The sequence below is a fragment of the Zonotrichia albicollis genome, chromosome 13, assembly GCF_047830755.1.
Source record: "Zonotrichia albicollis isolate bZonAlb1 chromosome 13, bZonAlb1.hap1, whole genome shotgun sequence".
Classification (NCBI taxonomy): domain Eukaryota; kingdom Metazoa; phylum Chordata; class Aves; order Passeriformes; family Passerellidae; genus Zonotrichia; species Zonotrichia albicollis.
The window spans coordinates 17,107,968-17,124,005 of NC_133831.1; the positions used below are offsets into that span (position 1 = coordinate 17,107,968).

Sequence of the window (16,038 nt, forward strand, 5' to 3'; positions counted from 1 at the left end):
TGAGAGCCCACTTACATTTACTAGTAACTATAGGAGACAATCAGATATCAAAATAAAAGGTCTTATTTTCTTCAGTAAAAACAAACATGCTTCCAGCAACTGTTGCCACACATATTTTGCTTTCATTTTCACATGCTTTGATATAAATGCATCAGGTGTGAAAAAAAAAAAAAAAACAACATTTCAAATAAATGGTAGTTCAAGTTAAAAATAATTTTAAATTAGTGGTCACAGAGAGAACAACACTGCAGGGCTTTTTGCCTCTGAGGACAGGAAAAACTTCCCACAATAATACATTTAACGAACCAGAACGCTTAGAATTAAAGTTTTCAGGGCACTCAAAACACAGCAACTTTCACATGCATTGTTTCAAATCCTCTTCAATCTCTATCAGTTCAACCTCACTCAGAAGACACTGGGGCTCTGTTTTTCAAAACTTTTCCTGACAGCCCTGAAAGGCTTCAGACAGAATTTGAAAAATTTCAGGATCTTTTCTTTCTAATTGCTCTATGGCATTGCAAAACAGAAGTGACAATTTTTTAATAAAGAGTATTCTCCCTCCCCCAACAATGTGTAGGATTTTTTAAAGTGAAAGTCACAAAAAATAATCTTCTTCATCCTGACATATTTCCAATCCTCTTAAAAAAATCTCAACAACTATATATAGTATGAAATTAGCTCTTGCCTGTTAGCCTTGTTCTTACATAGAATTTTCTAATGTGTCTCCCCAGTAATAAATTGCAAACAAGGCTATGACTCTAAGGGTAGACTGTGTTTCATGGGTGTTTAAACAACAGCATTAAGTACTATAGGAATCTGTGGAATGTGGAGTGCAGATTTATGTGTCTTAACAATTTCTTTACTGGTTTGCAATAAGCCAGCAAACTAACACTATTTTTATATTAATTTGGCCTCAGAAGTAGAGTATACTGGAGCATGACAAGAACAACAAAAGTAAACTGGCATATACTTAATAACTGTAACAGTGAATTGCCTCCAATACTAAAATATTTATCGAAACTGGGGGAAAAAAAGCTAAAAAGAATTACCCTCAACAGCCTGCTACCAGCTCTTTAACAGTGGGCAATGTAATGCCTTAAGGTACCTCAAACTGTCTTTCATTTTCTAGACTTAATGGCTGATTGCAGAAATCAATGTTGCCATTAGTAACAGAGTATTTGTTATGGCATGATTTCCTCTGTTGTTAGGCTTGCAGAATGATTACAGTATTAGTGAGGTGCTTTCTTTATAAAGGGCTGAAGATATAACTTTCAATTTACTATCCATTAGTAAGTGACTTTGGAAATATACATGAGACCAGAAATCTTACCTGTTATTACTTGGAGATTTTATTTCAGCAGTCATAGGCTAGTAACTTTAAAAATTGTACCAGGAAGCTCAATATTTTATAGAGATCTCCAATGAAATATTATCTGCTTTGCTATTTTATACACAGCAAGTTAATATGACATATAATACAATTAAAATGTTTCAGTCTGACTTCTGTTTTTTCTTGTACTTTCAAACGGGTGTGAATTAAGCAGAAGGCTTCATACAAGTTAAAATCTGCACATAAGTTAGAAGATTTTAAAAAGGTTAGTAATTTGTATTTCTGAATCTCTTTTTAATCAGTCCAGTGGCCAGGTACAAGGACATAGCTAAGGAACTGACATGGCTGTCAGAAGGAGGCAATCAGAGAGGGGAGCCAACATGCAGTTTATTAACTACAGCTCAGGGAAGGCATCCTTCCTCACCCTTTTACAGGGAGAACAGGGCAGGATGTGCAAGAGAGACACCATGAATAGAAGAAGAGGAGAAAACCACCTTCCAAAACCTGGAGGGAGAGGCCCTGGCAGAGGCACAGCCATTGGTGGCTGCTCAGACCCTGCAGGGTGGGAAGGAGTCAGCTGAAAGGCTGGGAAACCTGCTGCCCTTGCAGGGGAAAAGGGTGAGCAGAGAATTAACCTCAAAGGCATTGCAGGAACCCAAACACAGATGTTCTGGCAAATAACAGCACATCCCTGTGGACTGTAGGAAACAACCTGACAAGAGAATGCATAAGCTACTTAACTGCCATGATTCCAAATAGAGCTATGAAGCCTTCAGTGCAGAGAGGGAAGAAGAAGTTATCATACCTGAAGAGGAGGGTGAGGAAGGATGAGGGCTGTCCTCCTGAGCACTCCCTGTCTGCGAGAGACCCCCACCTACTCCACTTTCTTCAGTAATGTTAGAGGACCCTGGTGTTGTCGACCTGCTGACAGACTGAGACTCTTGATCACTTCCAGACCCACGCCGCTCATCGAGACTACCTTGAATTATTTCATCTTCTCCTTTCCTGTCTCTTTTGTGGACCCTGGAGTGAACGACCACTTGGTGGTATGTTCTAAAAACCCTGCCGCAGTCCGGGCATTCAGTTGGCTTTTCTTTTATGTTTCCATGACTTTGTAAGTTGTAATCGAGTCCCTGGTTCATACCATGTGACAAAAAATCTCTACTGCCTTCTAAAGGGTCTAGTTTGCTTGGCAAGTCTCTCTGATTGCCCATTTTAGTGCTGTGAACCAAATCAGCAGGCATTTTCTGCTTAGAGCCATCTGCTCCTACTAACACATACTCCCGCTTCTCCTTATCAAACATAACTCCAGCATTTGCCAAAGTGTCTTCGTGGCTGCGCTGTATCTGCTGCTCTTTAGACAAAAAGCCATGTTCCATGGCCATTCCCCTTGCCATAAGCTGCCAGGCCTGATAGCTATTTACTGGATCCATCTCTGCTGCTTTGGCGGCAGCTTGTAACCTTTCTATACAGCTGGATTTCAGAGGAGGCACCAGATTGAGACAGCCCAATAAAGAATGTTTATCCCCCTCGGCAATGCCGTGGCCAATGCCAGAAATGGGGGAAAGGAGCTTGCCCAAGACTTCCTTCTCTTTCATGGGCATGTCTCCTTTGTTGTAGATCTGATTTTGTTCGCTCAACCTCGCCTTGTCAGGGGGAAGAAAGCCACTCTGCAAACATGACAGATATCTTGAATACAAGTTTGCATGAGCTTCCTGGGACATGCTGCTGATGGAGACAGGTACTTCAGGATCATTAGGAGATTTGTTCTTTACCGATAACTTATTCAGGTGAACTTTCATGTGGTTTTTAAGAAACCAAGGCTCTTTGAATCGCCTCCCGCAGATCTGACAGCAGTGTTCAAAGGAATCCTTGTGCTTTCTCATGTGGCCTTTTAGGAACCAGGCTTGGCTAAACACTTGGCCACACACCTCACAGCGAAACTCATTGGTGGATTGCTCCCCATTCCCATTGGAGCCCTGGCCCTGTGCTGACTCTGCAGTTATGTGAGCCTTCTCCACGTGGCTGATGAGCTCCTCCTCCTGCGAGGCAGCAAAGTCACACAGAGTGCACTTGTAAGGCTTGTGTAGGATCCTTATGTGCCTGTCCAGCTCTTCTCGCTTCTTAAACTTGCCTTTGCAAAACGTGCATCTGAACCCGGCTGTCTGAGCGACAACCTCTTCCTGGACGCTGGCTGGCTTTGGAGAGGGAACAGGGTTTGAAATGTCAGGTGTGTTGTGATTAGGTGGCACAGACAAGTTGCAGTTTGCGAGCGGCATGGGCTGGGTGTGCTGCTGCGCTTTCACATCGGGCCGTGGCTGCAGGAGGCTGCTCTTCATCTGCTTGTCCCGAAGAATCGCTCTCTCCTCCAGCTCATGCAAAAGTCTGTTCTCTTCTCGGACCCTTCCACGACCTTTGCCAAGGTTCCCAAGCTTGTGAGTACGCAGGTGTATCTTCAGGTTGCCTTTCTGAGCAGCCCTGTGGTCACAGTAGGGGCACTTGAAGGGTTTCTCTCCGGTGTGGGTTCTCATGTGCAGCGAGAGGATGCTGTTGAAGCGGAAGCGTTTCCCGCACAGGGGGCACGGGTACTTCCTGTTCTTCCTGGCGTCATCCTCGATGTCGCTCATCTGAGACATGATCCCCAGGTTCTGCCCATTGAGGAACTGCTGCAGATCCACACGCCCGTTCAGGCTGGTGTCCACCTCTCTGTTGAGCTGGTTCGCCAGCAGGGCCATCTGGCTGCTGATGGGCTGGTTTGCTATGGACATGTGACTTTTGTCTTCTAGTGGCACTGACGCCTTCTCCTCGGGATTCTGCCTGTTCTGGAGCTCTGGGAAGGCATGGCTGAGCTGGGAAGTGATCTGGTGCAGCTTCTGACTCATTGAATATTGCCCATTGAGTATGGTGCTGTTGAGATGGGCGTCAGCTTCTGGCACAGCTGAAGAAACACCAAGGCACAAACTAGCTTCCTCCATCTCTGAAAATCAGAAGATATTTTAGATTCAGACTGTGAAAGAGCTACAAGCATTGAATCACTGCCGTACAATTTGCATTTTATGTTTTACCTACTCATAATAATGCAAAGGAATTAGTGTAAAAACAATTAAAAGTGTATTAAGTGCCAACTGTGCTAGACAATTTTGATCATACATGTATTCATTCTGCATGTGTACCAAGAACTATTCATTACTATTTTAAAATATGCAACAATTTCAAAATCTAATTATTACAGAAGGGGCAAAGGCATTTACCACCTCCCTTGTCCTTCTTGTGAAACTGCACCTGTCTGCATTTCTAAATCTATAAAAAAAGAAATCTTATGCATCTCTCCCATTTTCATTTAAAAAGCCAGCAAAAAAACCCCAAAATAGAAATCCATTTGTAACTTTCAGTTCCATTAACCATATTCAATATATTACACATTCTACAATGAGAAAGATAGTTTTATGATTTGACAAAAAATCGATGGTATGATATTTACTGGTGTACAATAAAACAAGATAATGTTTTGGGAAAAAATAAAGGACAAGCTTTAGAACAATAAAAGGGATTTTGCTTTAGTCAACAAAAAGTGCAGTAATATCTCATTAAGCTGATTAGTATGCTGCTTAGAAACAGTACTAGGTGCTGTAACACATGATTATAATCATAAAAATCCTTCAGTGTTTGCAAGTAAGCATTAACGAGGTATATTAAATTTTAAGGAGACTGCGACTAGCAGCTTTGTAAACCTCTGAGATTAAGATTTAACCCTTCTGTTACAAAACATTGTTATTTTGTCATTTTGAAACTGAGCCCATCAAAAGGCACAAATTATCTTCTGCCAAGTCTTTCAATTCATCATTGAGAACCTTCAGATTTCTGTTACTAGGAAAACTTGCCAGATTACAGAAGGAATATCTCTGGAAGTCTTTCGATGGGTGATACATGTGATTTAAGACACTTTGATTTGTTTTAAAGAGCTCTCTTATGGAACTAGATAAAACCAATTAAAATCTGGGAAAGGTGTTGTGGAAAGCCTCAACAAGTTTAAGAATTCTAATAACTTTCCTAATACACAGTAATGACTACAAATTGTAGCTACACTATGTATATTGCAGGAAATTAGAATTCAGAGCTGTTTGTTAAACACAAGTGCTCTGTTCTGGTCTGCATAATTGTCCACAATAATCCATCCTTGCCACTTCTCTACTCTATACAGATATAATGCATCCATAAAATTCTGTTAAAAATATAAAGTTTCTCATAACTAATTCATAAACTATATGATGCTATAAGATTATATTAGACTACAATTAAGATTTTTGTTGTTCAGTGGCATGATTTGACACTTTATTCACTCTCAAAACCACTGAATTCTATAGGTTCTTAAAAATTTAATTTGGTCACCCCTCTCTTTGGCTTTAGCCAAAAGCATTTTTTCCCTGTGTCTTCCACAAAGGCTCCAGGCATACCCTGGGTGGACTCCACTCCTCACACAGCTACACAGTGGCCACTTGATAGACAATTCAAGGTCCAGATCTGGCACACACTTAAAATGCATGTAATTGTGCTCGTGGGAGCAGTCCAGTAGACTTCAAAGGGTGACTCTTGAAAGCAAAGTTCCACACATGATTAAGTATTTGCAGGATCAGGGCCTAAAAACAAAGTATGGGAGGTCTTTGAGGGGAGACCTCTTTGCTCCTGGCAGGATGACTGAGGTTGTGACACAATGCAGATCTTGTAAGTACAGGAAAGAGTTGTATTCACGTGTATTAAAAAAGAACTAGAGCCACCTAATTTTGCCCATATACATAACAGATCTTTTTCAAAATTCAACAGTCTGATTTGGGTCACATATTGGGGCCCATTATTTGCCTGCTGTCAATGTTGTTATTCATAAAAATATAAAGAAGTTAAGTCTATAAAAGAAATCCACTTAAATTTAGCTTGCAGTGCCTGTTTTCCAAAAGTAGAGAGTAGGAGAACATAATTAAGCCAGGTGTTCACCCAAGGCCATGTAGCAAACAAGGAAAATTCTTAATTTCCTTTCAAGTTTTCTGTGCAGCAGACCACAACCATTCAAAATGTGGGTACACACAAACCACTTTTTTTTTTTTAATTTTTGAAAGTTTTCTTAACTTTTGGAACAAACCAAATTCATGTTCAAAAGGACTAATTAAACAACTGAATACCTGTGGTCCTTAGGTCTGCCATTGCCTGAAGTTAACCGAGATTTTGAATATCTGCCTATGTGCTTCTTAAAAAAATAACAAATACTCTCACAAATAACAACACAACCTGAATCTACTATTTCTCTGGATTTCACATACCCAGGAGTGTTATTTCTCCCCCCCATGCTTAAACAAGGCATGCTGGCAAACAAGAATGTGACAATTCCAGAAATGCATAGCATGTGCTGACACACGCAAACACTGAAGAATGTTTAGAAAGGTCTTTGTGAATTGTCATTATTCTATAACAGCTTCAAAACTACAGTCTAAATTTTTTTTTTTTTTAGTTGATCTCAATAGGACCTGGTGCTTTTACATGCTCAGAGAGGTTTGGGTAGTTAATTTTAGCATTTTATGCTCTATCGAAGTTTGGAAATGCTGACAGATCCCAGTGGAATTTATTAATTCTGATGTTTAACCCTAAGCATCAGTTCAAATGTATGGTTATTTGGATTGGGGAGGGGAGTTGTGGTTGAGTTTTTCGTTATTCTGTGCTTCTTTTTCAAATATAACTTTAATAAAGTAACAGCAGCTGTAGCTGGAACATGGCAAGTTTTCCAATTTTTCCTTTTTGCTATTTTCTGTCTTCCAAAATCATACAGAAATATTTAATGTAGAATATTGAGAGAACAAGCAAAAAAAATCGTTTAGAGGAATACCAAATCCATAATTTCTCATTTAAAGACTAATAATTTTGGATTAAGTCGGGGGAGCCTAACTCCCCCACATGGGTCTTTTGGCATGGCAAATGTTTTACATTTTTTATTAAATATGCAGAAAGGTCAGCAAAGCCTCTGCTTAGTGAGCAACAACCAGCTCTGAATGCCACCCACTCTGATCAGCCGTGCAGTTCCTGGGATCCAGCCACCACCATCTCAAGATGTATTCTTCACTTAAACTGCATTTCCCCCTCATCTGCCCCTGCTTCTTGCAGGCCTGCTCCTCCCTCTGGCTCTGAATTGTCTCCTCTGTTCCTCACTCCAACCTGGTTTCATTGCAAAGCATAACCATGGCACTGAAAGTACTGCCCTGTGAAATTTCTCCCCTGCCATGCCCAGTTACAGCTTTTCTGAACACAGCGACCTTGCTACTGTTCAGCTTTCACAGAAACCACTCCTGGTATCCCTTAGCCCTCTCACAGCAAAACCTACCAAAATCTCATCTTGTATCCACATGCAAGACAGAAACAAAACACAGCCTCATCCATCATTCCACTATGAATTAGATAACTCAATCTAATTTTCCTAATTTCTCTAAAAAAACCAAAAAGAATTAGCAATTTCATTCTCTCCCTCTTTATCCATCATCCCTGTCTAGATCTGTGGCCAGAGAGGGTTACCCCAGGTGGAGCAAGGGGCTTTCATTCCCCACTGAGGCCCCTGCAGTTCATGGTACCCACCTCGGTGTCAAGGTATACAAAAATAAAAAATCTGGAAAAGTCCATTAATAAGTGCTACTTTGATGCTCCATGATAGGGAAAACCTCTAGCTTTCAGTTGTTAAATATATAGTCTATCACATTATTTTCATGATCCTGATCTCTCATATAAGGAAGGCACAGAATGTTTTGCCATCTCTTGTGCTGGGAACGAAGCACAGTGTTCTCTGTAGTTAACAAATGTTTACAAAATGAACTACAAATCAAATTTGAGATTGTTAAAGAATTCAAAATATATTTGCTGGAGTTTATTTAGTAAATTTCTGACCTTTAATTATCTCAAATGTTGGGTGAAGACAGTGTCCCTCAAGACACGGCATCGCACCAGAGCACGTTTGGATCAGCAGTCACGGGCTGCCCTTTCCAACCCAAAGAAACCCTCAGCTCTTGCCCAGGTGAGTTGCTGTGGCCAAAAAGCACCAAACCAGCCCCGCTGCATTCACAGGCTACACCCAGCTGGGCTCACTCTGCGCTGGGCAGGGCAGCAGCACCCCTGGGAGGCAGCACACCGACCGTCCAAGGCCATCTGGCCACAAACTGTGCCCAGCGGGCAGGATCCTGTTCCTCTGAGGAGGAGCTCAGCTTATGAAACTCACTGTGGGATACAGATATTATAAAATACTCTCTCTCATCTCCTACATAAAGGTACAGTGAGACATTCAAGTCCCTTTGATGATACTAATAGTTATTTTGATTTCGCTCACATTTTTGCCCTCAAGACTATTTCCTGTGATATCAATAGCAAAAGTTCTGGCTTTAGCCATTTCAATTGAACACACAGATTTTATTTAACTATTTGAAATGGATTACTGGAATTTAAAACCAATTATGACACCAGAAATGCCTGTCATCACAACTACATTAATGTAATACGAGAAGCTGAGCTTCCTCTTGCTGGAAACAGAGAAAAAAAAAATATGGCAAGCAGGATGGGAGAATTTAAAGATAAATCTATGCCTGGGCACACATGTAAACATATGCAGGCACATGAATATCTGTATACAGACACATATGTGCAGACACACACCTGTTATCTTTGCAAACAGATGGACCAAATTCAGCTCTTATTTACACCTGTTCATTCCTGCTGGACACACACACACACTGAAGCTCTCCCCTCTGTAGAGAAAACAGTCATTTTAAAGCCACTGTTGTGCTGTTATTATGGCTTAGATTAGGTTAGTTAAAAGATTTACAGTTCAGTAAGCAAAGTAATGCTTTACAAGCTCACGTGTTTAAACGACAAGCTCGCTCTGGCCCTGATCCTCTGAGCAGTTAGAGCTACACACACTGTTACTTATGCTTTCAGAATATAGACCTGGTATTTATCTTTCCAGCTAGAAAAATTCACATACATCTACATTATCTTGTGGTCCACTGGCAAATTCTAGAAAGACTGCTTCAGTTCTTAGCAACCCGTAAACAGGTATTGCTGAGATCAGAATATATATTGAATTTTTATTAAATATTGTTCTTATTGTTGCAGCAGAAACAGTTGAACTAAAGCTGTTATAAGCATAATACACTCCTGTTAAGAAATACAGAACACCAGACTACTGAACCCTTTCAGGGTCATTAAACAGCTGTAAACATTATTACAAAAATAAACCAGAGATTTCATGCTTACATTTTAGCCCAGAGCTTGGTGTGCTGAGCAAGTACATTTTTTTCATCTCTTACAATCAACGCTGGTGACATTTGGGCATCCAAACAAATTACATCACAAATATTACTGAGGTGGGTAGGATACTGAGCAGTTTATTTGCCAGATGATTAATATATAAACAGTAGGGCAGGATAAATGACCTACTCTTCTTTGACTGATTTGTAGGCAATACTAAGAGACATAGATGTAAATAGTTGGATTTTAACAAAAACATGTGTGCACGGAAGGGGAGGGAAGAGATCAGCTGTATTTAATGCCACCAGGACAGCATTATCCAGTCTGATAAAATGAAATAAACATTAGGCCAGATTCTATTCTCATTTTACTTATGTAAAATAGAGTAATTGCATCAACTTCATAGGAGTTTTTGTTAAGTAGGTGTCCTGTTCCTTGGGGTATAATATAATTATATCAGGAAAATATATGGTTTCTGGAGTATAACAGGATGTCTTTAAAAAAAGAAAGTTGGCCTACAGGTAATGTGCCCTATCTATTTGTTTTTATTTAAACATTATTAAGGCCAGCTTGGTAATTGGCTATCACCACTAGTGACATTAGCACATTTAGGCTTTGTGGGCATTGCAGAGCACGTGTAACTCGCAGCTCCTGTTGGAGAGAGCTGGTTTGGAGCAGGAGCAGAGCACAGCCTGCCCAGAGCTCTGGGGGAGCAGGGCTGCCTCATCCGCAGCTCCAGGAGGCTCCAGAGCTGCCCCATCCCACATCTCGGGAGGTTCCAGGGCTGCCCCATCCCACATCCCAGGAGGTTCTGTGGCAGCCCCATCCCACACCCCAGGAGGCTCCAGAGCTGCCCCATCCCACATCCCAGGAGGCTCCATCCCACAGCCCCACTCCATCACCCATCCTCCAGCGCCGGCACCACGCAGGGGGCAGCCGGGAAGGCATTTGACAAAACTGTGGCTGCTTTGTAGTGCTGATATTTAAACAAGCTGCTTATTGATTCCAAAACAAAGTACTCCTTTAGTAACAACAGAGCCAACTCATTCCACAACAGTTTTTATGTCTTAAAGAAGGGTTAGCAGAGGGATTTTGAAGTTTCAAAAGTCATTAGCAGACAGAAAATGGTTTGCTGAGGCTGTACTGCCTTTGCTCTGGGCTGGGAAGAGAGTTGCTTTCTAAAATACCTGTTACATCTGCAGGGTACTTTCTAGTTAGCACAGCCTTTGGGACTGATAAGTGATCAGTGGAAGATAAATCACCAGAGCAGCCTTTGGTTGGTAGCACCCATGGAGTGGAGGACTCTGAACCATTTGTGATCACAATCTAGGAAGATGAGCACAGAGGAGAGGAGAGGTCATTTATAAATCTCACTCACAGATTAGAATAGAAAGATTAGAAGAATGCAGACAAGCTGTTTGATTTATTGCTACTTTGCATGTGACTTAGCAAAATCTGTTTTCCTCCTTATTTATTCTATTTCACTTGCATATACTTAAGAAGTCAGATCCAAAGAAGAGAAGGATAAATAATTGCTACTGAAAGTTCAGTAGATTAAAAAATAAAAAAAAAAAAAAGATTTTTTTTCCAGGCACTGGTTGCATCTGGGATCATTATTTCTTAGCTTATAAACATTGATTCTCATTTTACTTTTTTTTTTCCTAGTGATCTTTTGATGGCAAAAGTAAAGAAAAGAGTGATACCAAAATTCATATTGGAGCCTTATTTGTGAAATGCTTCATTAAACTAAAGCTTCTGTTACTTTAGAAACAGCATTTTTTAAAGTAAATTTGTTATTTTCATGTAATTTGGAATGTATACAACTGATTAAACCCTCTCCAATTTGATCAATTTCCTGTAGCTCCTATCTGATCATTCACTTTAATTAATCTAACTGGCATCCACATCAGATTGAAGAAACCTTAAAATTAAGCTTTTAATGAACCACTTTACCATCACAGAGTACAAATAAAATAATAAAATGCCTGGAAGACTCTACAAAGCATATTTATTATTTCATTTTTTGTCATTTTTACAGCATGGAAAGGCCTCTGAATCTCCTATTCTCATCTGAGGACACTGCACTGCTCTGGAAGTCTGCAACGCTCTAACCCATTATATAACATTAAAAGATACATAATGTTGACCCTATTAATCCTGCATTCCTCACACAGGAAAGTTCCAAATAAAAGGCCAAGCATTTCAGCTGGGAGAGGACAGGAGGATCAGGCCCCCTGAACCAATTACAAAGAGATCAATAAAGAAGAGTTAAGACCGCAGAACTCAAAGCACAGTTTGAAACTACTTAAATCCAAAACTGTAATGATGGGTTGATGATTTTTTTTTTCATTTCACAAAGGCTTAGACTTAGATTTTGTGCACAGCTAAATATAATGTCAAATGCACATATGTCCCAGAGATCAAAGTATGATTGACTGTGAAATATTCATATGTGATAGCCCAGCGAGATTTTGTTTGCAAGGGCACCTGTCAGAAGCATAAGCTTGGATACAAATCATCAAATAAGTATGTGAAATCATTACTAAAACCCAGGCATGCAATCAGATAGTCAGTTGTCTGAAACTGCTGGACTGTAGCCAGCACAGTGGCTCAACAGACTAATGCTTTGGTCTTTGCAGATCCTCAGGGGCCTGGTTCAGCTCCTCCTGCTACTGGTCAGGTCAGCTGTCTGTACCTAGTGCTGACTTTACTGGCACTTAATGCTAGGAGCAAAGCAAAAAAACCCGAGTCCATAAGTTGCCTTTGACCTGAGCCACAGAAACATCTGCTGGTTGAGTCACAAAGTGCTTGTTGGCCAAGTTTAACAGGATCCGAGCCTGCTGCGGATCAGCTCTCTCAGCAGTAGGTGTCACTGCAATAAATAGATGGATTTCAAGGGACAAAGACACTCATTGCCCGGGAAAATGCATAAACAGAACATCCCTGAATAGAGAGACTTTTGAAAAGTATGTGGTCCAGTTAGACTTCTCCTTTAACTTTATGCAAAATGTTGAGAATCCGTTTTAGGGAGGAATTAAATTGCACGGGTGGGATTGCCAACAACAACAGCACCGTAATTTTGTCCTTTAGTCCTGTGTCACAGAGATCCTTTAATTCACATTAATCACCTCCCTGCAATCCCAGGTCTATTAGGTAAAGACTGTTACAGTTAAACCTTTTTAAAAAAAAAAGCTCTCTAACAAATTAAGTCATTTGCTCTAGTGGAACAAAAGACCTAGTTATATGGAAAGACTCTGCACACTCAGCTGTGGTTGTAGGACTGAAAGACCCCAAGGTTAGCCTATTTTTTGTCAAATTAGAGAGCCTATACCAACCCTATCTGCATACAGAACAAGGAGAGAGAGAATACTTATAACAGCTTGGGAGGTGGGGGGATGATGTCTCAAGTATAGATTTAATTAATAGAATGCATATTTTGAAGAAGCAGTAACCAATTTATATTTGAAACAGAAATATTTGGTATGCCAAGTAATATCACAGAGATGTCAGCCAAGTCTACACCATATTTGGTTTCATTATCACAAAATGGTTTGTAGGATAATTAAGGATGCTCCAAATTGCATGCTATTGAGTTAGACTGTAGACAAAACAATGCATCACTAAGCATATGGGCTACCTGTGATGACATCAAGACAGAAACTACGTGCCTAAGAGAATGTTTTAAGAAAAAGGAAAGATTAATATATTAAATCTTGTTTAACCTGTTGCACATAAAAGAGAACATATGTGATAATACATACCCCTAAAGTACATATATAATACAACTGCATTTATTTTACTCCCAAGAATTCTAAATGAGGAACAAAAGAGAGGAAGAAATATAGAGAGAATGAAAAGATCAATTGCTGCATTCTTCAAGGTCAGTATATTTAGGAAAAAAACTATATTAAAAAAAAAAAATCACCCCCATGAAAGGCATAAAGGGCCACACTACAGATGTGGAAAGAGCTCCTCATTTCCCCCCAGCAGCTCCTGCCCCAGCATTCCCTAAAGGCCTCCAGCACATGGGACCCCAAAGCACACTGTGATCAATTCAATCAGAGAGGAGAGGAACACCTTTGATAAATGGTTCTTTGCTGGGTACAGAAATATCCAACATCTTAATACAATGGAAGGGGAAACAGGTAGAAATTCAGAAGCAACTTGCCCAATTTCTGTGCTCCCAAAGAGCATGAAGAGACCAAGGTTTTCAGAATTTCAGCACAGTAGAAATAAGTATCCCAAACTGATCATTTCCATATCTCATTTAGGAAAAAGCTTGCCATGTATCTTGACTTAAATAGATGGCTCATCCTCTGTAAAGAAGCCAGGGACAGCATCCAGAACTCTTGACTCCCATTGCTTAGTCCAGTATGCCAGATAGCTTTCCTTTATCAAACATAATTGACTGCTGAATAGACAGAGTTTTTTAACTCATGGCAAACCTGTCAGCATAATTTTTTTTATTTGTTTAAAATGCTAGATTTTTTGTTTTGTTTTTTAATAACAGAGATTCTTGGCCATTAATACTTTCTATCTCCAAATTCTATCTTCTTTCTTCCCTCAATCCAACTGATTTATTCTTCTTCTCCCTATAACACATAGACTTGGTGACAAAAAATACCACACAAAATTTAGATGGTCGTAGTGATTCTTAGATACAAGTGGCTTTCATGAGTTATTACTCATCATATTAGTTTAATACTAATTTCCAGGGGGAAAAAGGAAACAAAGAATAAAGCTGAGAAAGCCTTAAAGTTTGAGTGAAATGAGATGGAGTAAAAGATGCAGTTGAAATAGGCAGGGACACTAGAAGCAGGGTAATGCTGGAAAATAGAGCAAACAATTCACAGAATACCCCTTGTGTTTTTGGTCTCCCAAAAAGCAGAAAGAAAAAACTCGTTAAAGAATTAAGTGGAAAAGATAGATGAGGAAATATCACACAGACTAAGGCATGAAAAAATGTACCTAATTAATACCAAGTAAAATGAAGCAGAAGAAAACACAAATCCCCTTTATTGCATTGGTGTTCTGTTCTGCCCATATTCTTACTGATACCCCACTGCTTCTGCCATTTAACTTTACCAATTGATTACTGTCATGAGCACAAGAGCAGAGCTGGGAACTCTAAGGCCAGCTTGGACCTCCTGAGCTGCTTTCCCACTGATAGAAGTGGCTCGGGCTTACCAGGGTGTGGTTAGCAGTCTCTGTGCTGCTCAGACACCCACCCTGAGGAATTTCCAGAAAACAAGCTCTTTATCCTATGTCCTTTTAGAGGAGCAAAAAGAAATACACCACACTGCTCTTTCAGAGGGAGGAAGACAACCCCAAACAGGAACATCTATACCAAAAGTAACTGACCTGGGGTACTTCCCTGTATTTTCCCAGCTGATTTAAAGTCCTCTCTACCTGTTGCAGTGAGATTATTCTGCCTTTTCCTCTGAATGGTGGTACCAAACAGTTGTCACAGTTTTGCAGTTAAGCCAAGGGAATAACAATGGTGTCACACCAGCGACCACAAGAAAAGGTCCCATCTTTGCAGTGCTCTTGGCTTTGCAAAGATGGGACCTTTTGTGCAGCCCCTGAAGGGAACAGAGAATCTCCTCCCTTTGCCCTCAGGACCCAACAAGCTGGGCACCAACTGCTGCTCAGGCACCCCTGTTTCATGTGGGCACAGTATCTTTGATCATTAACAGAAAGGCACTGAACACCTGGCAGACACATGGCAGATAGATGAAGGAGGGGAGAAGGAATACTGTAAAAATATAATAACATTCTAAAGTTACCTGCAGGATAAAAATCCTTGAAATAATTTTGATGTTAATTGCAACAGTGCAGGCCCTTGGCTGAAAAGACAGCCTCTCATGGTGATAGGTGAGTGGTAACAAAGCTGACAAAGAAAGTCTGATAAATGCAATCCCAGGATGACAGACCCTGGCAAGTTCAATTACGGTTGCAAAGTCAGGTGGGAGATGGACTCTGCTGACTGTAATACATCCTTAGCAGCCAGCTCTGGCCACAAACAGCTCTGACCAAACTCCTTTGAGTGACTGACAGCATCCCAGGAGCCTCCAGCCCACAGTGAACTGAGAGCAGCTACAGTTGTTATCAGAAGGACCACGGACTAACAGGGACTGCTTCACTGCAAGATTTCAACACAACACACACAAAAACACCACAAACTCTCACTGAAACTATTCCAAGCCTCTTGAAAAGCCTGTGCAAATGAGCAGTTTGTGTTCACTTTCTCCAGTGTAAAGCTTCACTCAATGTTAATTCACACTCTGCAAACCAGTGTGAATGCAGGTGACTCCAGCAAAACACAAAGCCAGACCAAAGTGGGGAGAAAGGTTTGGTGGCTCAGGTTCAAGCCCTTGGCCATGGGAGGCAGTGACTGGGCTCCTACTACTTACAACAGGAGCATCAGAGAGATTCTC

At 40.6% G+C, this 16,038-nt stretch overlaps 1 protein-coding gene across 15 annotated transcripts in view; it reads right to left on the bottom strand.

Moving 5' to 3' along the window:
* The window catches only part of ZNF536 (zinc finger protein 536), a 343,653-nt gene that overhangs the window by 181,639 nt on the left and 145,976 nt on the right, over positions 1-16,038 (bottom strand). For 14 of the 15 annotated variants that reach the window (XM_074551140.1, XM_074551135.1, XM_014269198.3 and 11 more), the window contains one exon: positions 2,136-4,307. In XM_074551140.1, the coding sequence (XP_074407241.1) occupies positions 2,136-4,305 (2,170 nt within the window). In that variant the 5' untranslated portion in view covers positions 4,306-4,307. Of the gene's footprint in view, positions 1-2,135; positions 4,308-10,788; positions 10,928-16,038 lie in introns of all 15 variants that reach the window. The other variant, XM_074551138.1, reaches the window with a different exon arrangement.